Here is a 24,820-nt window from a genome sequence, read left to right as displayed (position 1 = left end):
CTTTTGTTTTTGAGAATTCTAATGTGTCGACTAGCCACCAGTATGGTATTAAAAACAATGTTTCTTCACAATAAATACACTATACTCCCCCCTTTTCATAAATTATGTTATTTTTACATATTTACTTCAATGAATAAAATGATTAAAATATATTTATGTTCTTAATAATTTATAACTATTTAGCCAAGAATGTTTGAAATAAATAAAATTTTAGTGTCACCATTTAAAACCAAAATATATCACTAATGTTTGAATGTGTGATAGAAAACGGTTGGACACAAATGAAACTGGGAAATATCAATGGAATTGATCTCTCCTTTAATACTTTAAGAAATAACAAGAAGATTTATTAACTCAAATAAAATTCAGAGACTCGATATTAATAGGTAATTAATTAATCTTAAAAGTTATATGTCATCAGTAAAATATCATGTTTGGATCCGTTAACACCGAGTAAACAAATTGGACAATATTGTGCACATGCAATTCGTTAGAGGCTTAGAGCATTAAGACAACCTCCATTGGTGTCTTTTAAGGCAGGTTCTAAAGAAAAAAAGAAAAAAGAAAATGGAAAAGGCAATGTTTTTAAACCCGACCCGGACATTGAACCGGACGACTTACCGGATTGCTGGGTCACTGGGTCGACTGTGGGTGAACCATGGATGAACCGCAAATTAATAAATGAATTAATTTTATTATATAATAATATATCAGCTATATAAATAAAAATATAGAAACAAAATTTCAATATTTTCTAAATTTTTTTTAAAACTTAAAATAATAGTTTGGATATGTATATATTTTATGTGTAAAAACATTTAGAAAATACTTAACTTTAGTTTTTATATTTTTATTTTCATTTGACATACAAAATATCAAAAAATAGTTTAGACTATTTAAAATTTTCTCGAACAAGGTAAGAGTTATGACATCTAAAAAAATCAAGACATAAAAATCTCTACCATCGTTCATTTTATTTTCTTCATGTGGCATAGTGAAATCTTCATCAAAATCTATAAATCACATATATAAAACAGAAAAAGAAAAACCTAATTTTTTTTTGTCAGCACCTAACTTCATAATTGGAAACTTAGAATATAAAATATAATTAAAAACTTAAAAAAAATGAAGTAAAAAATATTTATTGGTTGAACCTGTGGTTGAACCGGCATCGGGTTCCGGGTTTTACTGGATTTTTGCGGGTTTCTAAATATTGAATTTTTCACAAAACCCCAAAGCAAATTTTTTCTGGGTCACCGGATTTACCGGTTCAACTGCGGGTTCGGGTCGGGTTTCAAAACACTGGGAAAAGGATAAAATAGCAAGAACCGGTTTTTATAAGTGTTAAAAATCCTTATGTGACCGTGTCATGTTCTTATTCGACCTCCCATTTATGTCTCTCTCTTTCCTCCTCCAATCTAGATCACTCCATTTTCTCACACGTAATTGGCATGCCGTTTAAAACGAAACTATTGATGTGGTAACCAGAGCAACTTTGCTTTTCGATTTGTCGTATAACAAAACCCTAAAAATAACATTGAAAAGGCGTAAAAAGACCCTAATAATAGGAAGTCCAATGGCAATGAATTTCAAAGTGACTTTAATCGGAAGAGCTTTTGTCTTCCTCAGCCAGCTAGCCTCTCGATCTTTTCATGACTCTGGTGTTGTAATTAATCACCCGAAAATATCTCTTCTTTTAACGTGACAAAAGGTAATTAATTAACTGGCTTCGACATATCTAGATCTCCTTTTCTCGTGACGATTTTTTTCTTAATCCTTTTAAGCAATAGTTAATTTGTATTGAGAAGATGAAGTTTGGAGAGACGTTCACGGAATATCTACATGGAGAAGAGGAGTGGTTCCTAGAAAAATGTCGTTATGTTGAATATAAGAAACTCAAGAAAGTACTAAAGAAATGCAAGACATGTAACTCCACAAGATCTGATGATGAACACATCATCTCATCGGCTACCTCTTTGTCTGATTCATGCCAATACCAATCTTGTCCTTGTATGTATAACTTCTCTCTCTTTGCCCTCTCTTATCGTAAAAAAAAACAATTTATAATGGGTTGTTTTCACTCATATCTAGTCTGTTAGAATACTCTACGATAATGGAAATGGAAGCGTATGATTTAAATATTTTAAAATATATTGCATATTAATATAGATCAAGGTTTATGATGGGTTGTTTCCACTCTTATCTAGTCTTAGTGTCGAGTGTTTTTTTCCTATAATTATTTGGGTGCATGGTTGATGTAAAAGGTGATATGTTCCAATTCAGGGTGTGATCAGATGTTCTTTGAGGAACTGATGAAGGAAGCTTACGACATAGCAGGATGCTTCAAGTCAAGAGTCAGGCATCTTCTCCATCTTCATGTAGCCACTGGGATGCAAAGATACATGATGCGTCTACGCAGATGCTTCACGGACGAAAAACAAGCTTTAATCCATGAGGGTCATATCTTGATTCAATACATAACAATGAATGCTATCGCCATCCGTAAAATCCTAAAGAAATATGACAAGGTTACCATTATTGCATAAATGAAAAAATGTATTTTAGAAAAAAGACATGATCGTGAAACAGGTTTAAAATGATTTTTCAGGTGCATGGCTCAGAGAATGGGAAGAATTTTAAGTTGAAAATGCGAGCAGAGCGCATAGAGCTCTTGCACTCACCCTGGCTTATAGAACTTGGAGCCTTTTATCTCAACTCTGGTCTTGAAAAAGTTGGAAACTTCAAGAACTCTTTTGGCCGCGTCTCATGTGAAAATCTAAACGAAGATCAACCAGTGATGAAACTCATGCTGCCTAACTCAATAGAGCTTGAGTTTGATCTAGTTTGCGCAATATGTCTGGTAACAAAGAAAATAATAATAGTTTTACATGTTTGAATCATTTTCTCACTTTGAGCTGAATCATAAATATATTTTTGTGGATTGATTTGGCAGGAAACGGTTTTCAATCCCTATGCTTTGAAGTGCGGTCACATATATTGTAAAGCGTGTGCATGCTCGTCTGCTTCTGTAATGATTTTCCAAGGCGTTAAGGCAGCCCCACAATGTTCCAAATGTCCTATATGCAGAGAGGTTTGTTAATATATATTCTTCCAACATTAAACATTTTCTTCTCTCAAGCTTTTGTTTCCATTATCTATACTTAGAAATTGATTGTTACATGTGGTATGCAGGTTGGAGTTTATGCGGAAGCGGTTCACATGATCGAGCTCCACCTTCTGTTAAAGATACGGTGAGACAAATCTCTAATTTAGATAGCTCCAAACCAGTAACTAAACAAATGACAGTATTAGTTTCTATTAATTAATATGCAAAGTATTGACAAATTTGTGTTCTCTGTATATAATATTTTTATAGAAGCAAAGAGTATTGGAAGGAGAGGATGATGGGGGAACGATCTGAGATGGTGAAGCAGTCGAAGATGTTTTGGAACGAGCAGACGATGCAAATGATTGGTTTCTAGTTGTTTACTTCCACAATAATCATAACATATTCAAAAGTTAATTATAAAAAAATGGTGATGAGAAAAAGAGATAAGAAAATTATTCTTCTAAAGACGTTAATTATAGTTTGAAGTTTTTTTTTCCCTTTGATAAGACTTAAATGAAGTTGTATTTGATTTTTTTATGATGTTATTAGATATACTTTATGATAATTTATTACTAATAAATTAACCAAACATGAATAACTTTTACATATAAGTGTTGAGTTTTTTGGAGTTTACTTTTGACATTTGTACCAAATTTCGAGTTTACAGTGCTGTAAATAAGAAAAGATTAGGACAAAAAAAACGAACCAAACTTAAACGGCAAGAGAGAGTATACCAAACCAGACAACGACGCTACTTCCGCCTTGGATCCAGCTCCACCGGCGGTACAAACTCCTAGAACACCACCTCCTCCGGTGAAAATGGCCAGCGAAGAAGCACCAAAAAGTGACGTGAAGCCGAAGAAATAGGCGCACATGAAACGCATGGCGAACGCGGGTCTACAGATAGACTCAGTGCTCGGGAGAAAAACAGAGAATCTCAAGGAAATCTATAGCGTGGGGAGGAAGTTAGGTCAAGGAAAATTCGGGACCACGTTTCTTTTGCGTGGACAAGAAGTCAGGTCAAGAACTCGCTTGCAAACCGATCGCCAAGAGGAAACTGACGACCCCTGAGGACGTTGAAGACATTAGAAGAGAGATTCAGATAATGCATCACTTGTCTGGACACCCTAACGTGATTCAGATCGTTGGCGCGTATGAAGACGCAGTAGCAGTTCATGTCGTGATGGAGATTTGTGCAGGTGGAGAGCTCTTCCTTTAGGTTTAGTATCTAAATCTCACGTGTCTGATTCTTTGTCATAACAGGAGAAACATTCACTGATGTAGTTGGGAACCCTTATTATGTGGCTCCAGAAGTTTAGAAGAAGCGTTATAGTCATTAGTGTGATGTTTGGAGTGCTGGGGTTATTATATACATCTTACTAAGTGGTGTCCCTCCGTTTTGGGATGGTAAGAGAGTTTGATTCATGCTTGAAGTATTTTCAAATGGTACTATATACTGATTGAACTGTTATGATATGTCAGAAATGGAACAAGGCATCTTTGAGCAAGTTTTGAAAGGTGGCCTTGACTTTGTATCAGAACCATGGCCTAGTGTATCAGAAAGCGCAAAAGATTTGATCCGTAGGATGCTGATCAGAGACCCTAAGAAACGAATGAAAGCTCATGAAGTTCTCTGTTAGTGTTCTTTCTTTCTGAATAAGTTTCATTTTCCCTTTTGAATCAAAAAGTGTTAGCACCAGAAGCTGGACTTAAGATTTTGGGGACTATAAATTTTGTATATTAATAGAAATAAAAATCGATAATTTGGAGGTCACAGTACCAATGTATAACACCTTTTTAAAAGTTGGGGGCTAAGACAAATGTTTCATCCGATCTTGTCTAAAACCTATCCTTGTTAATTAGCACATAGATACTGTAATGATAATTATGTTGCAGGTCATCCTTGGGCCAGAGTGGATGGTGTGGCTCTTGATACACCTCTTGATTCTGCTTTCCTCACTCGTTTGACACTGTTTTCAGCCATGAACAGGCTCAATAAAATTGCTGTCAAGGTGAACAACTGATAACATTTCTATATGCCAGGACTTAATATTTTTACCAGTTTATCTTGACGTCAGAGCCGATTTTGGTATAACCAAGTGAAACATTAGCTTTTGACCCCCAAATTTTTTTTGATATAATATATATGAATATAAGCCTCCAAATTGTCAGAATTTGTTTTGCCTAAATTCTTACTAAATTGTTTTAAGGCTTCAAAATCTCAGAGCCAACCTTGCTTGACTTGACTTCTTGTGATGTTTATACTGATCAGGTGATAGCAGAAAGTTTGTCAGAGGAGGAGATAGCAGGATTGAAAGAAATGTTTAAGATGATAGATGCAGACAATAGTGGACACATCACTCTAGAAGAACTCAAGAAAGGCTTAGACAGAATTGGCGCTAACCTTAAAGATTCAGAAATATTATGACTAATGCAAGCAGTAAGCTCTACTCGCCTTAGACTATATGATGTACAAAACTATCAAATAATATGGAGAATACATTTTCAGGCGGATATAGATAATAGTGGTACTATAGACTATGGAGAGTTTATAGCAGCGATGGTGCAAATAAACAAAATAGAGAAAGAAGACCATATGTTCACTGCTTTCTCTTAATTTGATCAAGATGGAAGTGGTTATATAACTAGAGACGAGCTCCAGCAAGCTTGCAAGCAATTCGGCTTAGCGGATGTTCATCTTGACGACATTTTAAGTGAAGTTGATAAAGATAATGTAAGTAAAAGATTTGGTCTTGCTTTCAGTAATCACTTAGAACCACCGTTGTTGTTTAAATGGTTCCATAATTGAATGTGTGTGTTGGTTTTTGGTCAGGATGGAAGAATAGAGACTACAGTGAGTTCGTGGAGATGATGCAAGACACTGGATTTGGCAAAATGGGTTTAGTGGTGAGTTGAAGAAAAAAAAACATCTCAATTTCCACCATTTTTTATAAGCTTTTTAATTTGATTAAGCATAACTATTTGTGGATATATGTATGGGCTTAGCATTAGTTTTCTTGAGCAGATTCTTCCTTCTTTCATATTTCTTATTCTCCCACGAGTTAACTAGGAGAAAGCTATAGAAATTTCATATTCATTTTCTGTTTTATATTCTTAGTAGGTCAATGTAATTTATGTAAATCTACACTAGAAAATCTTTAACGTATAATGTTCACTATGTTACAATCAAATTATAATACATAAGTTTTAAAATTTTGTTGCTGTTGCATGTTTTCATGCCAGACAAAGAAAATTTGGAAATTTTTGTTACTATGACAAAGTTATTGAAGTGAAAACATGATGAACCAACTCGGAATTGAGTGATCCAACAAAGGTTATGGCATGTCAACGACTGTCTAATGTTTGTCCCACCTTGGAGTTCTTTGGAAACCATTTTTCTGCCCGGCTATGTTTGGCTCACTCTCAAGAACATTCCAAATTAACGGTTCTCTTTGAAGCGAGATCGCTAGCCTGCCGGGCCGCCCCCGCGATCAAACTATCAATCTCATAAGAGAAGAAATCTCTATAATCAACACCCATTTTACATAGTGAACCGATAATAATTAACAGACTGGAGTTAAGCATAAGAAGCTACCATTCATACTTAAAAAAAATTAGGGAAAACTGTTTTTTTAGAGCAAAAAAATAGTAACTATGTCCCTTTAGACTAATCTATATTTTGTGTCATATTTTCCTATAACACCCTTTAATATTTTTGAAAATAAATTTAATAAATAGTTTTACAAACAAAAAAAATTTGGAAAAATAATAACTTTTGATAAAATACCTATATGAACTTAGTGGTATTTTTTCCAGTTATAAAAAAGTTAAAATTATAAATTTCATATTATGTTCTAAATAAAGTAGAAATGACATTCTACGAAGTAGAAAACAAAATCCACTTTTTTCATTGAATCTACAATGTTTAGAATACGTGATCTACGTAAATATGAGTATTCTAAAAATATTTAGAATACACATTCCACACTTAACATATCGTTCTAAAATCTTTAGAAATCAAAATCTACACATTAATATAAATCTAAAACACGTAGAAACCGACTTCTACAAATTTACTATAAATTTAAAACATGTAGAAATCAAAATCTAAACATTACTATAATTCTAAAAAACTGTAGAAACCGATTTCTACATATTAGTTGTATTCTACGGATAAGAAATCAGTTCCTAAAAATATGGAAACAAAATATTTGGGAATATTCACTTTTTTATTTTGAAAAAAAAAATCGATTTTTTAAAAAAAAAATAAAAAAACGAAAAAGGAACAAAAAACAAAAAAAAAACGAAAAAGGAATAAAAAATTACAATTTTAAGGGCATTACTGCCATTTTGAAAAAAATTAGTCTAATGGGACATAAAGTAGTATAGATTAGTATAAAGGGACATAGTTACCATTTTTTTGCTCTAAAAAAACAATTTTCCCAAAAAATTAATACCTCTTCTAGGTCAAATAAATAAAGAATCTCCTCTTATTTTTGACATTGAAAATAATAAATGTTATCTTTAAGATCCCGTCTAAGTAGTAAAAGCAGCTACGAAGTAAGCAGATACTTTGACGTGTTCTGTCTTTTAGTTTCAACTGGAAAAGGTCGCAACACATATATAGGCCACATTGTTATGGGTGCATCTCCAAAACATCACACGTGGTACATGATATACTGCAAGAACCACACGTGTCAAATAACCATCTCTTTATTTACTGACCTTCACTTCTTCCTAATCAACCCTTCTCTCTCCTTTTCTTCTTCAAGAATCCAAAAAACAAATGGGCTCAGAGACTTTCCTGGAAGTGATTCTAGCGATTCTTCTCCCTCCCGTCGGCGTTTTCCTCCGATATGGTTGTGGGGTAAGCAGTAATATATATTCTAATTGCACTCATTAGTTTAATTACTATCTTGTTTCTCGTAATTAATTACTTAATGATCTAATGAATGTAGGTAGAGTTCTGGATATGTTTGTTGTTGACTGTGTTGGGTTACATCCCTGGGATCATTTATGCTATCTACGTTCTTGTGGTATGATCACCAAATGAATTATCTTCGTGTACAGTTTTCATATGAGTTAGCCTTTGCTGTTTCTCATCACTCTTGTAATAAAACCTCTTGCCTTCTCCCTAAATAATAAATTCTATTGTTTTCCTTCTCTCTTTTTTTTCTGTTATGGCTTTTTCTTATAAGATCTGCAAAGTATCTACTGTTATGAGCTTCGGATTGGTCTAGCAAATCTTATTCTTAACATTTCTCGATTTGATTTAATCATATAATAGCCAATTGTATGCTCTAATTCCCTATAATGTACAAAATGTACAAGTAGTGGCAGTGTACATAGCAAAGATTTGCTAACAACTGAAGTAACAAGAGAATGTGAAAAGATTTAATTCCAGGCCAACTTGAAATCGTTATCAATAATTTAAAGATGTTATTACTTTTTATAGCAACTTATATATCGTAATTTTAAACTTCAATAACAAAAAATTTGTCATTTTCCTTAGATAAAATATTCGTAACAAATCACCGCCTGCAACTTTTGACTTATATCCCCTACAAGAAACACTGACTCAGTAGTCTAATGCCCCCGATTCCTTGCAACTCACTCAATACCAAAACATATCATTATTACACGTTTCACTTTCTCGTGTTCTCAAGTCTCGACTTGTATCTTCTACTTCTCTTTGCAGCATTTGAGGTTTGTATTTCTCTTTATCTCCGTCTTTCTCCTGCTGTAACATTAAGTTAGCTTCTCCTTCATCACCACAGGATATACTGGCTAACTTTTGTATAAACATATTTTCTTTCGAAGCATACCGAGTCGAAGGTAACCTCAAACCAGATGATGCTGATGATGTCGTATTCTTACCTGTATATCCTGAATACAATGACTTCGTGATAGATTTTGATCCAGATCTCTTCAAAACCCATTATTTTTTTGCGTGTTTACCTTGCTTCTCCCTTCAAAATCAAACAAGAAGATGTAAAACTTTTTGAGGCCATTGATCTTTCCCCTCCTGAAGAGAATATGAAGAATGAAATCATGTTCCCACAGAGTTCAGTCGCAACAAGTTTCTTCTCAGGTTTAGCTTGACGAGGAGGAGTCCAAGATTTGGAGATTGAAGATGAAGGATGATACACTTTTGGTTTAGGCGTGCAAAGAGGACTTCCCTAAGAGAATTTAAGGAGAGAAAAAAATGTTTTGCCGTTATTTAAGCTTTTAATTACTCGGTTGATTTTGGATAATATTCTTCAGTATATTTAAAAAAAATCAACTGCCTTAAATGTAATTTATGCACCATTGTTTCTAATACATAATGATGCATATGGACAATTGTAACAGTGGAGATCAAAGTGATGAGAAAAAAGTCTGTTACCATTCGAGTTTTTGAAATTCATAAAGAAGCTTTGATGACAAAACTTTCTTCCTTCTTTCAAATAGTGTGTTATCATATCTAACATGAACCGATTACAACCAACTAAACTGGAAATAAATAACCTAAGTTCAAACTAACACAACTGAAAAGACCCAATCAGTTCTCTGTCATGTCGAGTACCAACAACAACTACTAATGTATTTGAGTTATAAAAGCTTTGAAAAAGGAGAGGTGAAGAAGTGAATGCAGTTTCAAGGGTTCCAGGAAGGTAATCCTCAAATCCTAATATTTGTCACTACCCACAACAAATCCTAACCATTCACAGTTTTCCTCTTCTATTTCTGGCACTTATCACTCGCCCTGATTATCACCAAAAAAAAAAAAACATATAACATCCACTTATCAAACACAAGACCAGCAAAAGAGTCGAAAGCACAGAGTTTCTGCATTTTAAAAAAAAACTTCAGATGGCAAAAAAGGAGCTAAAGCCAAAGCTTTACCTAGACCATGACAAACGATGTCGTGATAAAAAACCATACTCTTTTATGTCTTAAAATAAAAACAAAACAGATTCAAAGATTCTATCTTCCTTATCCACCTAAGATGGTAATAAATCCCAAAATTCAGACAAAGGTCAAGACTTTCTAACCTAAAACCAATCAGAGAATCCAAATTCAAAACTTTGATGTGTGTTTATAAGAACGATTCAAAGGAGAAGAAAGAAAGAAACATACTCGCTGGTGATGAACTCAGAGACGCATTCCTGGGCAGTGTCTTTAGCATCTTCTTTACTGCTTTCCGCTGGGAGGCAACACCCTCTTCATGATCCTGCTTATATTAGCTATTGGAAGGTATTGTCCTGCTCCCTAACCCAGCCGCCGCTTTCTCCGCCGAGACTCGAAGGCGGATCCGCCATTTACTCTGCAGAGAGGGCCCTTGGGATAGTGGAAAGAAACCCTAGTAGACCTTTAATTAGGGCTTTATTAGAGAAGAAGTTTGGTTTCTTCGAAGTGAAAATTATCATTACACACTTCCAATGGTTCATGTATATCTCATTACAAAAAAAAAGAAAAAAAAACACACTTAAGAATGTGGAATTAACACAAGAAATTCGATCGTGGGATTTTTATTCTGTACAGTAATTTGTAGTATAAAAAACTTAAACAATTATTTAACGTCTGTGAAAAATTGGGGGAAAAATAACGAAAATGGATACGATTTTTTTTGTTTCTCTTAAAAATACGCAGAAAATAATATATATATATATATATATATATATATATATATATATATATATATATATATACTAGGGGTTGGCCCGCCCTACGGGCGGGTTCTTTATCTTCGATTGCACCTAGTTATTGTATGTGTGGTCGTATTTGTTTGTTTTTAAACAACATTATTATGTTTTAAGATATGTGGTGAATAATATTTTGAATTTGTTGATTGGATGAATTGGGAAGGGTGGTATCACCATCCTCGGCTAGTTGTTTGAGCCTGAATTTTTTTGTTTTATTTCTTTATATCGCTCAATCTCTTCTGAGATCATAAACATCTTTTTTTTATATCGTAAGTGTGTATCATGCCTTAGTATTTTTTGTTTCCATGCCTTGGTTTTTTTGTTGCCCCGCTAACATTGTACGTTTACTTGCAGAAAATATGATTTAATAAATCGATGATGACGTGTGTACTTGATCGTCTAGTCTTGGCGATCATTTGATGACAAATTCATAAAAAGCAACTTCGATTTTCAACATTTAAAGAACATGTGTTGTTCCACCTTTGACCACGTTCGTAAGAAACAAACCCATTTCACTCAGTTACATCTGAAAAGAATTAATAACCCTAAAAGTTTTTATATCAAAAGACATTCTGGAGTTGGTGCGGCCTATACATCTCAGGGTATAAAACTTAGCCCTTTTTAGCAATAGACACTTAGAATAATTAATAATAAAGAAACTGTTTATCTTCTAATAATCATCACAAAGTTTAATTCCTGTTTGTGCCAAACTTTGTTCTCAAAAGAGTAGAGATCATTCCAATTAGATATAGACTGTTCTTCAATGTAGCAGCGAGTATGTTTCTTCAGATTCTGCACACAATTCCCATATACATATTTTACATGTAGAAAAATAGAAAATTATCGAAGCGTTAATAAGGAAGAAATAGAAATTAAAACAGTATACGTTGATCGTCCTGAAGCATTTGCTTTCTAATTTAGGGCTCTTGTGATTCTAGATCAGCTTCGTTGGATGCTGACTAAGCAAGTGCAAGCTTGCAAACGCATTCTTCAGACGATGCTTGCAAAAAGCATACAAATACAGCCGCAGGATCAACCTTTGCATTCAAACACAACATTCTCAACTAAGACGGTATATAAAAATGTTGTAAAAAAGAGAACAAAAACTTACTATTGAACATCTTTGCCATATTTGTCATTAGATGCTCACTTCGGTATGCTCAAAACCTTGTGAGCCTAGCCTAATACATTTCATTAAAAGAAGATATGAAAATAATGCGAGAGAGGAGCACGCCGTTACATCATTAGCGATCCAGTAAACAATAGACTAAACCCCAAGAAACAGTAGCATGTGAACATAAACACTAAACCATCACCTGAAAAAATTTTGCAGCTTGAAGATCTCGGGGGTTCTTACGTGAGGAGTTTTCCTTGCCTGAATTAGAATCCAAACAGGAAAAGGTAGATACGCTTTTTAATCTCAGATTTTGAAGCAATAGTTTTGATGGCAAAGAACTGAACACACATTCCATTCACAATTTACAGTCAACAATTATTAAGGTAAACGCTAAAGTGCCTAACAGCTTTTCAAATACAATTTTACCTCTCGAGCTTCGATTAGATGTAAGGCTGTATAGAAAGCGAGAAGATAACTTTTGTGTAGATTCTAAGCTATAGCTTCTGCCCATCTCTTATGATCTATGCTGCCCAATAACTGTCTAAATCAATGAAATATGCTCAAAGGTGCATGAAATAAGAGACTGGATAAGATAGGGCCATATGGGTTCATGAGACTCATAATTTTTCCAGTAGCGAACATTGTAGAAAACTATCTTTTAAGGTGTCATGGAAATACATATAGCAGCTTATCGGTAAATTTAATGGACACTGCATTTAACGGACTTATCTTGGTATAGATGAAGATGATGTCCAACAGAAATACATATTAACTTCATAGACTTTTGAAATCAAGGAACTCTATCATCCCATAACCATCATAAACTATTTCTACACAAATAACTAAGTATATAGAAATCAGAAAGGATACAAAAATAAGTAAACCATGGAAATTTAAGGCAGACATACTCACATACCTATTAGACTGAAGCTTACAAAAATAAACCACTTCATCCAATGCACTGAAAAATATACAAAAACCAAATAGAAGAGAGAAAAAGAAGAAGCGTGAGCACATGAGTAGAAATCTTATACAATAAATATAGTAGCTCACATATTGTGTTCAGTATTTGCAAAAGAAATAAACAATAGTAGTAATGTAAGAAGCACCTGGTAGAAAATAGAGGATTGTTTGATAGAGAAAGAGCAGGACTTCTCATTATTTTAGTGTGACCCCTTGGTAGCGTAGCTATGGTCCTACATGTATCGCTTTCAACTCATCATGCCCATGGATCTATTAAAATCAAAAACTTAAAAAGCAATAGATTTACTGATATGTGGAAAAGCGACCAAAAGAGGCATTTTTACCGGCTTTTAATGTTGGTCTTGTCCAAAAATGTGAGAAGAAATTCTGAATCTCCGTCGTCATATCTTGCGGAAACCAAAACACAAATAAAGACTGAAACTATTTTAAACATCTGATCCCAGTTATAACTTTATAAGAAAGAACCTGTGTGGAGATTACTCGATGCCAATATACAAACTGATTGTGAGGGGGTGACTTTTATCTTCGGTGAATGTGTTTATGTGTTTCCGATTTGAAACCATGTTCTGACCTCTAAAACCTCCACGATGTTCAGTGTTCATCTTTGGTAGTGTCCGTTTAGAATATCAACGAAGGTGGACTTCCGTGAACCTAATAGCAATGGCGGCTGGCGAGAGGCAGTTGAGACTTGAGAGCTTGAATCGGACAAATTTTAAGAGAAATAGAGGTTGTGAAGAAGAATGTCAAACGATTAGATTGTTCGAGGGTTTCGTGAGGGTGACCAAGTAGTGGGCTGCTTTGATTGCTTCCGATCATTAACATCTACGGCATCATGGAAAACAAAACGTTGAGGGTTCCTCAGACGACAATCGAGGCGACACAACAACAATAAAGAAATTTTTTGAACAATTAAATTCGTAATGACGTGGAGGAATGATTGGATGAGAATATTTCATCCTACATGGCACCTCTAATTGAGTTCTAAATTAGTCTCTTTTATATAGTAGGATTACTTTATAATAAAGCAAGGCTTTGATTACACCAACTCACTTTATCCCTGAAATCTAAATCAATGTTTTTAACCATGACTACTGATCTTCCACTTGTTCCACGCTCTGGAAACCTAATTTTCATCTGCATTCGCTGAAATTGCTTATCAAGTAGGTCATGTTAGCACCTTCTCTTGTTTCTGTTATAAGCACACGAAAGGCAAACTTAAGCTCAAACCTTCCTGAGATAATACACAGATAAGTTGAAAACTGCTGTGCTTAGAAAACTATAGAGGCATTCCAACCAGCTAACCTTTTCAGCAGAGCAGTAGAAGCACAGCCAGGGTTTGCACCCGCACCAAGCCTAGCGATTAAGTCCTCCTTTGATTCAATCTCTTTCTGCTGTTTTCCCAAGCTGCATTCTGAGTTTCAAACCACTCCACCTTTGAGTTCACATACTGAGAGTAGTTTCCCTCGAATGTCCTTGAAAGACCCATCTTGGTTTCCACAGTTTAGGTGCCCAACTGATCAAGGAACATTTGAAGTTATAAGCATAGGCACCTCTTGATATTGCAAATAGCCTCCAAGCCATTCAATAGTATCAAGATCCAAATGGCTTTTAGGCTCGTTAAATAGCAGAAAATCTGATACTACTGACATAAACACACAGTTCACATTAGGCTTCTAAATGCAGAACATTCCAAGTGAGATTCTCAGCCATCCACCGCTAAACAAAGCCACAAACCTATCAGCATCCTCTGGTGCAAACCCTGATTCCGGCATCATCTTACTAACCTTAGCATATACGGTGTCTAAGTTCACAGCTCGTCTCTGCAACGAATCAAACTCGTCTAGTAATCTTCCCTTAAAGTCCAAATCATCAACATACCCTTTAATAGCAACAAATCAAACTCGTCTAGCCTTGATAACGTTACCTGAACTGGGTTCTTCTTTTCCCGTGATGATTCTGAGCTATGAGCTTCACACCTGAGGAAACCGCAGAAGCGCATTGTTCGAGTTCCTCCCGGTTCGTTTCCTATCGGAATCTTGTTGGTTGGGTGGATGGGATAGCAATCTAACGTCAGCAGTGGAAGAACATCTACGGAACTTAAAATCAGATTGAAGAACCTTGGAGTTAGCCAATTATCAAAAAATAAGTTTACTTTGTTGGTTCAACAGATCGAGAAGATGGTTTGAGAGGAGGAAGGCTAACCTTTTTATACTCAGACTGCCTTGCGATGAATCTTTAGATTGAAGCGTTTCGCTTGACTAAAAAGAAAATGAAACGACGCGAACGAAACCCATCAGAGGAAAAAAAAAAACGGGATGAACCCTTAATTCTGAGGGAAAGCTGGTTGAGAGGGTTAGGTTTCTCTATCGGGCTGGACTCCATTAGAAAATAAAGCCCACACACATAACACAGCTTTGATTCCGTTGATGAAACGCACCGCAAAACTAAATGAGACAGGTGTTGCATTAAGAGACATCGAATTGATGACGTGTCTTGCTTAGAAGAGAATAGAGTTCTTCTTTATATTATTAGATATATATATTGAGTTTGTAAAGTAAACGATTAACATCTTATATAGTTAGTTTTTCTTGTTGTTTTTGTTGATAGAGTTTTTTTTCTTAACTTTGCTGATCGTATCCATTATCAAAAAAATCTGTGATCTAATATGTTGTATCCGAATCACACATCGCTAATTTTGTTTAATGTGTGAATACTGTAAAATTATGGTAATTCACTACAAAATAAATATTAAAAATTTTGTTGTTTTATACGACATAACAATGAAACAATAAAATAATAAAAATATTGATCAAAACAGCAGTTAGGATCACAAATATTTTTAAAATCTCGGATAATCTACGTAGTAGTAGCGAAACAAATTAAATAACAAAAAATTGATTAAAACAACAGCTATGGTATATCATGTTCTATAAATTAGACTCAGATTATGGAAAACAAGCATAGCTAGCAAACATTGTCATTAGTATATACAGAAACAAAAAGGGAAGAAAAATGGTGTCTAATAATTGTCCTTACATTGGTATTCTCTACGCTTTTGAATTCTGATCTAATTGTCAATATGAGGAAATTATTCAAAAGTAAAATTACTTATAAAAACATTAATCCAGATAAGCATCAGGAACCGTTACTCTCCATCCATTATAATATATGGTTCTACTGGTACTGATGATGGTCTATTTTTATCGTTGTCAAAGCTTGAATATCGACTATAAAAATTTCAAGAAATACGGTATAACTTGTCAAAGCTTATCCATAGGTTTATAAATGTCGAAGGGGTGTATTTCAAACCCGTTAGTCAAGGTTTTCGACTTTGAATCTGCAAGCGTTCACCGACTACACCGACTCTATAAATTGGACTCGGATTCCTAAAGACGAGCATATCAAATATATCACAACACTGCAAAGGTAGAAAGGGGAAGCAAAATGTCGTCCGAATGTCCTGGTAAAATTTTAAATTGTTACGGCTTTACTTAAGCAGACTAACCGCTCCTTTTGCACCATGCGCGTGTAACAAGGACTGGACAAATAAACCGAATCCGAAAATCCGAACCGAATCCGATCCGATAAAAATGAATCTGTTCTAATCCGATCGAATCAAATAAAATCTTTTGGGTACTTACTACTTGGGATCAACAATTGATGTTATATCTAATATCATCTAGTTGCTTCATTTACCATCATATATGATAAATATTGATGTGTAGTGCCTTAAAACAGCTAACGGCTACCATTGATGTTATATGCGGGATTCAGTGATCAAAAGAGAGAATTCAGGTGTCAATGTAGTCGTGATTTTGGATGGAAGTCCAGTGACTGGAGACCTCAGGTGCGACCGCGTAAGGGTTTGTGTTGATGGAAATCGTATCGTCGTCCAAGTCCCTACCGCTGGCTAGAATTGTATACGAACATTATGTGTAATATAGACTTAAGTATGTAATGTAGACAATGTGTAGCTGGTTGGTACGATAATAATGTAGTTTGCATCACCTGCTTAAATAGTTTGGGTGTTTGTTTCACTCAGTATTACTTATGACTTATGTCTCAGTTATATCTGTAAACCAAGTAATTTCGGTGTTCGTTCACCAAATATTACTTACGTCCCAAAGTTATATCTACAAAGCAAGTGATCTGATATCCTATGAAAATCAATAATGTAATATTCTTCTAGTATTAAGTCTTACGGTGAGCAGAGGGTTAATTAAAACGTTAAATCATCCTCAAGTCCTGCTGCGCTCATCGAGATGAAAGAACGAAAAAATATTGTGGAAGATGATTTTAGAGAATATATTTATATGAATGATTGATTAAAAGAAATGTTCAAAATGTATAAGCGTTTCTTCTGAGAAAATTTACAAAATTATAAACTTTAGCTATGTAAACAGAATCCATTCAGCATTGGGAATATTCTCTTCACCTAATTCTTTTTCTTTCAACATTATCTATGCTTTTGAAATTTTAACTTGTTGTCGATGGATATGCTTAGAGAAATTTTCAAAATAAAATTACTTGTAAGAACATTAATCAAGATAAGCTAGCATCAGGAACCGGTGACTGTCCATCCAATATAATATATGGTTCTATCAGTACTGATATAATATATCGACAATTTTTAAGAAAACGGTATAACTTTCAAAGCTTATAGGTTTATAAATGTCAAAGGACTGTATTTCAAACCCGTTAGTCAAGGTTTTCGACTTTGAATACACAAGCACTCACCTACTACACCGACACTGACATTGACGTCTCTGATTCTATAAATTGGACTCAGATTCCTAAAGACGAGCATAACAAATACATCACAGCACTGCAAAGATAAGAAAAGGGGTAGCAACATGTCGTCCGAATGTGATGGTAATTTTGCTTATTGTATATAATTTGATAGTGTTACGGCTTTAAATCAATTCTCTTTTATATTGGTTATTCCCGGCCCATTCAAATCAAGTCGAAAATCATTTCCGGATTTATCTCCTTTTGAAACTAACCTAATTGTCTATAGGTTGAGCAGACTAACCCTACCCTTTTAACCTTTCTCACCATGCACGTGTAACAAGGAATGGTCGACCTAACTCAATAGACAAAACCATGTGCATTGAAACTAAAAACTTGTTCTTCTTGCTAAATAGTAGAAACCAATTCCATGCAATATTTACCAACGATTAATCTAGTTGGCCAAATTCAAATGGACGTCATGTCTAGTCGCTTCTTAGTAGAAGTTTAAACAAAATTTCTTTGTTTTCAATCGTCTAGAAAATAATTAAATTTATCATAAATGTCGTAGGAGCTGACACAAATCTTGAGGATAATATGAATTTGAAGTCTCTTCTATAAAATCGGTTAATATGTAGATATTGTATGGCCAAGCCATGCTGGATTTTTTTTCCCTCGCCATGCATGTTGGTGTTTCATTTATAAAATTATAACTTCAAAATGTTACTTTTACCGAATATGACCTGGGAGGCATCAGGCATGGTCTAGGGACCATATTGTTTTAATTAGTTCCACGGAAATCGATCTTTAGATGGACTTATTGATCTCTAAAATGCAAATAAATTACTAGACGATCTATATATCTAATGTGGTTGCTTTGAGTGCGTACAGGGAAGAACTCATGGCCAGAGCTTTTGGGAACAAATGGAGACCATGCGGCTTCCGTGATAGAAAGAGAGAACTCGAGAGTCGATGCAATGGTGATCTTGGATGGAACTCCAGTGACTGGAGACTTCAGGTGCGACCGGGTCAGGGTTAGGGTTGATAGAAACCGTATCGTCGTCCAGGTCCCTACGACCGGCTAGACTTGTCTTGTTTACCGACCACGCTGTTATTATGTCTATTTAGTATCAGTAAAATAAAACTATATATGTAATTTCTCGTTTACATGAATAATTTGGGTTTTCGTTACCCGAAAGGTTACCGTTGTTCAAAATTATAAATAAATCTCTGTATAACGTAATGGTTGAAAGTGAATAAAATTCATGTCCTATTTAGGGGGGGTTAGTGGGAGTAGAGTTTTTATAGAGTTGGTTGATTCTAAAAGTCAAGAGATTTGTTAAATTTGTAAAGAGTTATAAAGAGTATTTCATATTTTAAAAGTTTATGAAAATGTTCTAATTCAAGGATTTTAAGAATCTAGAGGAAATATGCAAGATTTTTGAAGTTTTGTCTTATGAGTAAAATTATCTAGAATTCAATTCCCAATAACTCTAGATTTGATGGAAACTTAGAATCATTAAAAACCAAACTTTTTGAATAACAAGAGATTTTGTAAGTCATTAAACAATCATCAAACCAATAACAATAGATTTTAGTAAGAATCTTAGAATCCACCAACCAATAACAATAGAATTTGAGAATTTTATCAATCACTACAAATCCATATCCCACTAACACCATTTGTTTCAAATTTTTATTTTATACTATGTTGATGATGAAATATTCATATAGTTAAAAATTTATTTATATATTTTCAAAAGTTTCACAAAACTAAATCTTTATGATAAAATAGTCCTTGGTATTCTCTAAAAATGATTCATTTTTATATTATTTCGTCATTAATCTGGTTTTCTTTCATATTTTTTCTCTCCTTTCACTTTTGTAAAACCATCTCTAGTGGCACTTCATGTTTTTACCTTTTTCATTTTTTTTATTTCAATAATATTTCTTTGAATTTTATTTTCTTTAAATAAAAAGGTATTTTCACTCTTACCCAAATATTTTTTTTGCGTATGTACATGTAGGCAATACGGGCAGCAGAGTAATTGTAAATTAGAAATATTTGGGGGAAAGGATTGAAATGTGTATATAGCTAAATACACTATCATATTTGTGTGTAGAGTGCAAATACTCTTAACAAATATTGATATGTCGGCTGTCTTTTGCCTTTTTCTTCATTAGAGTGAATTGAAAAATATTGTATTATAATAATTACTAGGTTAAGATCCGCGTATTGCGCGGAATGAATGTTATATATATAAATTATTTTATATAATTTAATAGTTTAAGTAATTTATAATATTTTTAAAAATTAAGTTGTCAATATTTTTTCAAATATTTTATCAAATAAAAATTGTTCAAAGTACTTTCAAAATTAAGATATTTATGTATTTTCTTGTATAACATATACTTTAATTTAAAATGATATATATACATACATATATATATATATATATTTATTTATTTTTAATACTTATTAAATGAGACTTTCAACTTATATGATTTTTTAATTATTTGTGTCATGTCATAACAAAAAATTTAAATCATAGATCACAAAATTTGAATGTGAAAATTTTAAAAGTTTTAGTAATTTATACTCGTTTTTAAAAATTCAAAATATAACATATAAAGAAATTTTTTAATTTTTATTAAATGGTTACTATGGTTGTTTAATTTATTTTAATAGTTTAAAATTAAACAAATATAATATAAGACACACTTATTTTTAACAAATCTTTATTTTTCAAAATCATTAATTGTCATATATACTTTAGCCTTATTAGGTGATTCCGTAATTTTATTTATGGAAATAATGAAGCACATTAATAATGTATTTATGGTTAGTTTAATAAAAAGTTTATTATATATTTAGATAGACCGATCTATTTCTCTAAGGATTCTAAGAATCATTCTAGTGATGACATGTGACTACAAAAAAATGTTGTAATGCTTTTTAAATAATATATAGGGGATTTAATTTAATATAACAAAAAGTTAAAACATGATAAATGTAATTCTATGTAAATGGTACAGATTGCAGTGAATATAGGCATCAAAGCAAAACCAAAATGGATCAATCAAATCATCATCTCTATTCTTTCTTCACTTGTTAACTGAAATTCTTCTTCTGCGTCCAAAAAAAATTGGTTGTAACGGGCAGAGAGCTTCCGATGACAAAAGCAACGAGCATGCCCGAGAAGATGCTATATAAGTTATAAGGGGGGAAAGGAAGGAGGAGCAATGTGTTTTACTCTGACCGTTCCCTGCTCCGACCATTCTTGTTGTACATCGGAAGAAGCCAACTAGACCCGTGTTTCCTCTTTCCATAACACCGCCAATATAGCACACACAATGCAATTATGCAGACTATAGGAATCGCCCATCTATTCACCCAAAAACACAACACAGAATTAGACAAGCAGAGAGGTTGAGAGAAGTTTTGTGAGGACTTGTTTGTTACCTGTCCAAGTCGAGAACGGGACTATACACAACAGTCTCCCAAGTCCCAACGATGAAATGCCAGACCGGGTTGTAGAAAAGAGATTCCGCTGTCCAGAACATCCTTGTGTACGTCTCCAAGAATATGAAGAGTATCCATGCCGCCATTTCCAACAAAATGAACTTTATAATGAACCGTCCCACCACTACCGTTACCAGAGAGAACGCAACCAGCCAGTTGAACAGCCTGTTGTTGTATTCTTTGATGAACAATGACCGTGCCTTCCCCATCATCTGCAACACACACCGTTCAAATGTAAAATCCTCACTATACTTGTTCTTTCCAAATCTGATTACGGTTTGTATAATTATTACTACCTTGGTTAACCTCTGCTCATAGTTTTGTTTCGAAGGACCGACACATTGGTGTTCAAAACTCTGGTTGCAGTACACGAAACCTGCGTTGAATTTCGCCATGGAAGGGAGCCGGAGAGCTTGCAAGTGGTCCATGTCGTCTTCACACTTTGTGTACAGCGCCTCGCAGAGCTTTGACGATTGGTATTCATTTGCAAGAACAAAATTCTTATATACCTGCAGGTGGGGTGCAAAGATTGATTGTTCAGGAATCATCCTTTTCGTCTCATTCTCATCCATCCACTAAGGATTTTGATTCATCATACCTCTTGCATCTGTTCATCCAACTGATCCACAGATTTCTTCGCATGCTGTCTTCCGAAATGCTGACCGTCAAACGCTTTGATAGCTTCGTTATGCGCTGTTTCATGTGCACTTTGGAGATACTCTTCAGACATAGGTAGCCGCAGTTTCACCATCCTCTCATTGTACAGCTTCACACATCTCTCAACGATATCTTTATTGAATATCTCAACTAGTGACCCTGTTGATGGAATCTCTCCTTTATTTAGCGCATCCAGTATCTGCAAATTAGAGAGAAAATTAAAACTGGAATAGATATTCTCAAAGACACACACACACACCTACCTGTTCCAGGAAAGAAATAAACTCCTTTCCATTTAGTGCTTTCCCCTGCACTATCTTTGGGCGGAGGATACTAGCAACGAGCTTTTTCAATTGGTCACGCCTTGCCACATAGGTAGGGTCCAGTTCCTCATCCTTCAGATCACACAGCTTCGTCCGCATGAGGTGAGGCTAAATAACAAATACAAGGAGAAAAAGTTATATTACTTTTAGAGATAACAACAATACTTTCAAACATGTAAACGATTTTGTTAACCTGTGGTAAGCTGAAGGCAGTGCTGTTGTCACCCATAACCGCCAAGGAATCCCGGATCCGGTTAACCTGAACCAAGGGTGGATAACTTCTGAGACACTAATGATGATGATTACTACTACTGGCACAACGCAGAAGAAATAAGAACACACCTGATCAATGTTTTTGTTACCTGAAAAAAACATAACAAACAAAAAACAATCAGTTACGCTGCTGCCTGAGAAATGGTTTCAGTTAAAAAGAATGGAAAAGGAACTCTGACCATCTTCATTAGGGACGTGTTTGAGAGCTTCATCCACCATTTCCTTCACCGACTTACCTTCTGCAATGAAGTTGGAGTAGCGTTAATCATGACAAGCTCACATTGAAATGGAAACAAAATACATAAGAGTTTAATCACACTATTATGCACTTACGCAGAAAATCACGCTGGATAAGCCACAGAAGCTTTGACGGTTCAAAAGCAACGTCTTGTCCCTTTACTCTAATCAATCGAGTAGCATGAGCCAATGGAAATAGAAGCTAGTCAGTCAGTATCCATAAAGACATTATTATTATTATTAAGAAAAGAGGAAGTGCAGAGTACTATTAACCAAACCTTCCGTAAAATTCTTCTGCTAACTCAACAGCAAAGGAGAGCCTAGAAATATCAGCTTCCCGGATCTGATGAGAACTCATATCAGAAAAAGACAAATGTATATGAACTTCTTTAAAACACTAGTTACTACTCTATGTTACACAATCCTTATTTGTACATTTTCAGAAATTAAATGATGATTGCTACCTAGTCTATAGATCATTACGTATAATGTTTCTAGAATCATAAGCAATCTGAACAAAGACAGAGGCAGGGCAACTTACGGTTTCAGGCAGATTATAGATAAGCACAGAACTCATAACTGTTGCCAGAGCAAATATTCTGAAGAAAAAAAATTGATTAAATATTCAGAGCTTCATCAAACAAATGTCTAAATTTTCGAGAGAAAAAAAATGAAATGAAAGGGTACCGATCGTCATAAACATTTGACTTTCCAACACTTTCAAATCCTTCAGTGTCAAGGTAAATAATTGAAGTTTTAACTCCGTCAATCTCTAGCTCTAGTGGTGTTCCCCACACCCAGATACCTGTTTACAAAACAATTAAGTTGGATCCCAACAAAAAAAAAAAATTAAAACCTTTCAATAGCAAACAAAGCATGTACCTTTTGTTTTTGTATCACGCATGTGTCCAACACCAAAACCTGTTTAATAAATGAAAGTAATGCAAGTTAAATTTGCAAAAAAAAAAAAAAAAGTGATTATTCACAATGTCACACAAGTGTTTGAGATAATAAGCACCTTCGTAACAAGAAAGGGAAAGAAGCTGATTGAGTAGAAAAGATTTTCCAGAACGGTATGGGCCAATCACCTAATGTTTTGAAAAAAAAACAGATTAGATTCAGGAAAAAAAAAGTAATATAGACAAGCAGTCAAACAAACATCAGACTCTCTGACGTACCGCAACAGCAGCAATAGGAGTAGTGATTCTGCTAATTGCTTCCAAACCTTCTCTACTAAGCCGAAGCTTTGTATGATTCGGATCAGGCTCCACTATAGGAAAACTGCATCAGGCAACAACGAACCAGTTGGTATCAATCACTTATAATCAATCAAAAGCTATATAAAAAAAAAAAAAACATATTTTGCTGACAATGAACTGCTACTAGCCTACACTACTAGTAGCAAGAAAATTAAATACATTATCAAGAGGACACAAACAAAAAAAAAACATTTATTTCCATCAGATTGCAATGAAAAAAAAAAACCATACGAAAGATCCAAAGGCTACATTCATTCCGACCAAAGAACAATGCACTTGTCTTTTCCAAGATTATGCGGTCGGATAATCCAGAAACCGAACAAAGCTAGGAACTTTAACACATTATCACATATAACAAATCTAAGAGAGGAGATGACACACTTACGCTTGGTGAAAATTCTCAATCGAGAGAGATGTTTGCAACAAGAGGCAGAGAGACAGTAAGAAAACAAACGCCCGATCCATGATCTTTGACCCGATTACAGAACACGACCCGTTATTTAAATAAACCCAGTTGCTGGCTGTTTCAATTCAAACTCGTGGGGGAAGGGATCTCGGAGGAGGGGGGAGATGGGTGTACGTTAAGAACCCGTGCACTCGCAGCAGAGACAGGAGGGAAACAGGGTTGCACCAGATCTTAGTTTAGGTTGTGGAACACTAGATTAATACTTTATATGCCTAACTAGTTTACGGTTTTACCCTTTTATGTCTAAGTGGTGCTGACTTCGATTCGGAGGGTTAAATCGTAGTTTCATAGACATTAAATGATCCATGTTTTAGAAAAATATTTTGTTTCTAAAAGATCCATATTTTACATTTTCAATGTATGTAATAATGGTAAATTGTAAACTTCAAAAACATTAATTGTGTTTACAGAATTTTGATTGGTTAAAAATCATAGGAAATAGCTAAACACAAAAAATCA

General features: G+C 34.4%; 4 protein-coding genes, 2 long non-coding RNA genes and 1 pseudogene across 9 annotated transcripts; 4 read left to right on the top strand and 3 right to left on the bottom strand.

The window, feature by feature from the left end:
- The first annotated feature begins 1,405 nt into the window (after positions 1 to 1,405).
- On the top strand, positions 1,406 to 3,674 carry LOC106449004 (probable E3 ubiquitin-protein ligase BAH1-like). 2 transcript variants are annotated; one of them, XM_048778616.1, is made up of 7 exons: positions 1,406 to 1,711; positions 1,791 to 2,010; positions 2,284 to 2,528; positions 2,609 to 2,860; positions 2,954 to 3,091; positions 3,193 to 3,251; positions 3,377 to 3,674. In XM_048778616.1, exons 2-7 carry the CDS (start codon positions 1,809 to 1,811, stop codon positions 3,480 to 3,482), a joined length of 1,002 nt encoding a protein of 333 aa, XP_048634573.1. In that variant the 5' UTR covers positions 1,406 to 1,711; positions 1,791 to 1,808; the 3' UTR covers positions 3,483 to 3,674. The 2 variants fall into 2 exon arrangements, with proteins under 2 accessions (XP_048634573.1, XP_048634574.1); XM_048778617.1 differs by lacking the exon at positions 1,406 to 1,711 and having other exon boundaries at positions 1,753 to 2,010.
- Positions 3,534 to 6,635, top strand: LOC106449003 (annotated as a pseudogene).
- A 1,205-nt stretch (positions 6,636 to 7,840) lies between these two features.
- LOC125608343 (salt stress-induced hydrophobic peptide ESI3) lies at positions 7,841 to 8,268 on the top strand. The gene is made up of 2 exons (XM_048778615.1): positions 7,841 to 7,976; positions 8,068 to 8,268. The coding sequence occupies exons 1-2, from the start codon at positions 7,896 to 7,898 to the stop codon at positions 8,149 to 8,151; spliced, it is 165 nt and encodes a 54-aa protein (XP_048634572.1). The 5' UTR covers positions 7,841 to 7,895; the 3' UTR covers positions 8,152 to 8,268.
- Positions 8,269 to 8,589: 321 nt separating this feature from the next.
- LOC106405309 lies at positions 8,590 to 10,669 on the bottom strand. Of its 2 annotated transcripts, none has more exons than XR_001281323.3 (2): positions 10,229 to 10,669; positions 8,590 to 9,854 (listed from the first exon to the last, which is right to left on the bottom strand). It is a non-coding gene; the product is annotated as an uncharacterized LOC106405309 (long non-coding RNA). The 2 variants fall into 2 exon arrangements; XR_007339282.1 differs by having other exon boundaries at positions 8,590 to 9,288.
- A 3,104-nt stretch (positions 10,670 to 13,773) lies between these two features.
- Positions 13,774 to 15,280, bottom strand: LOC125608342. Of its 2 annotated transcripts, XR_007339281.1 has the most exons (4): positions 15,098 to 15,278; positions 14,820 to 14,991; positions 14,198 to 14,715; positions 13,774 to 14,084 (listed from the first exon to the last, which is right to left on the bottom strand). It is a non-coding gene; the product is annotated as an uncharacterized LOC125608342 (long non-coding RNA). The 2 variants fall into 2 exon arrangements; XR_007339280.1 differs by having other exon boundaries at positions 14,198 to 14,991; positions 15,098 to 15,280.
- Positions 15,281 to 17,646: 2,366 nt separating this feature from the next.
- LOC106447689 (protease inhibitor HPI-like) lies at positions 17,647 to 18,901 on the top strand. Its single transcript, XM_013889672.3, has 2 exons — positions 17,647 to 17,767; positions 18,515 to 18,901. Exons 1-2 carry the CDS (start codon positions 17,749 to 17,751, stop codon positions 18,706 to 18,708), a joined length of 213 nt encoding a protein of 70 aa, XP_013745126.2. The 5' UTR covers positions 17,647 to 17,748; the 3' UTR covers positions 18,709 to 18,901.
- A 1,675-nt stretch (positions 18,902 to 20,576) lies between these two features.
- LOC106447688 (guanylate-binding protein 4) lies at positions 20,577 to 24,543 on the bottom strand. The gene is made up of 16 exons (XM_048778614.1): positions 24,281 to 24,543; positions 23,815 to 23,917; positions 23,655 to 23,724; positions 23,519 to 23,557; positions 23,324 to 23,441; positions 23,178 to 23,235; positions 22,915 to 22,979; positions 22,733 to 22,800; positions 22,579 to 22,638; positions 22,469 to 22,488; positions 22,320 to 22,385; positions 22,067 to 22,234; positions 21,745 to 22,002; positions 21,443 to 21,655; positions 21,087 to 21,358; positions 20,577 to 21,009 (listed from the first exon to the last, which is right to left on the bottom strand). Exons 1-16 carry the CDS (start codon positions 24,358 to 24,360, stop codon positions 20,874 to 20,876), a joined length of 1,794 nt encoding a protein of 597 aa, XP_048634571.1. The 5' UTR covers positions 24,361 to 24,543; the 3' UTR covers positions 20,577 to 20,873.
- Between the last annotated feature and the right edge of the window lie 277 nt (positions 24,544 to 24,820).

This window comes from Brassica napus, chromosome A4 (assembly GCF_020379485.1).
Source record: "Brassica napus cultivar Da-Ae chromosome A4, Da-Ae, whole genome shotgun sequence".
In the NCBI taxonomy this organism is placed as follows: Eukaryota; Viridiplantae; Streptophyta; class Magnoliopsida; order Brassicales; family Brassicaceae; genus Brassica; species Brassica napus.
The sequence above is the reverse complement of the archived record's forward strand: the minus strand, read 5'-3'. Positions and strand labels throughout refer to the sequence as shown.

What these genes read in the sequence shown, in the direction of transcription:
- LOC106449004 (XM_048778616.1), top strand. Translation starts at nt 1,809, where the DNA reads ATGAAGTTTGGAGAGACGTTCACGGAATATCTACATGGAGAAGAGGAG. An exon ending in TAGTTTGCGCAATATGTCTG is followed by an intron (nt 2,861 to 2,953) that starts GTAACAAAGAAA and finishes TTGATTTGGCAG; the next exon opens with GAAACGGTTTTCAATCCCTA. An exon ending in CACCTTCTGTTAAAGATACG is followed by an intron (nt 3,252 to 3,376) that starts GTGAGACAAATC and finishes ATATTTTTATAG; the next exon opens with AAGCAAAGAGTATTGGAAGG.
- LOC125608343 (XM_048778615.1), top strand. Translation starts at nt 7,896, where the DNA reads ATGGGCTCAGAGACTTTCCTGGAAGTGATTCTAGCGATTCTTCTCCCT. An exon ending in TCCTCCGATATGGTTGTGGG is followed by an intron (nt 7,977 to 8,067) that starts GTAAGCAGTAAT and finishes TAATGAATGTAG; the next exon opens with GTAGAGTTCTGGATATGTTT.
- LOC106447688 (XM_048778614.1), bottom strand. Translation starts at nt 24,360, where the DNA reads ATGGATCGGGCGTTTGTTTTCTTACTGTCTCTCTGCCTCTTGTTGCAA. An exon ending in GTAACAAAAACATTGATCAG is followed by an intron (nt 22,386 to 22,468) that starts GTGTGTTCTTAT and finishes CCCTTGGTTCAG; the next exon opens with GTTAACCGGATCCGGGATTC. An exon ending in TTATTTCTTTCCTGGAACAG is followed by an intron (nt 22,003 to 22,066) that starts GTAGGTGTGTGT and finishes TCTAATTTGCAG; the next exon opens with ATACTGGATGCGCTAAATAA.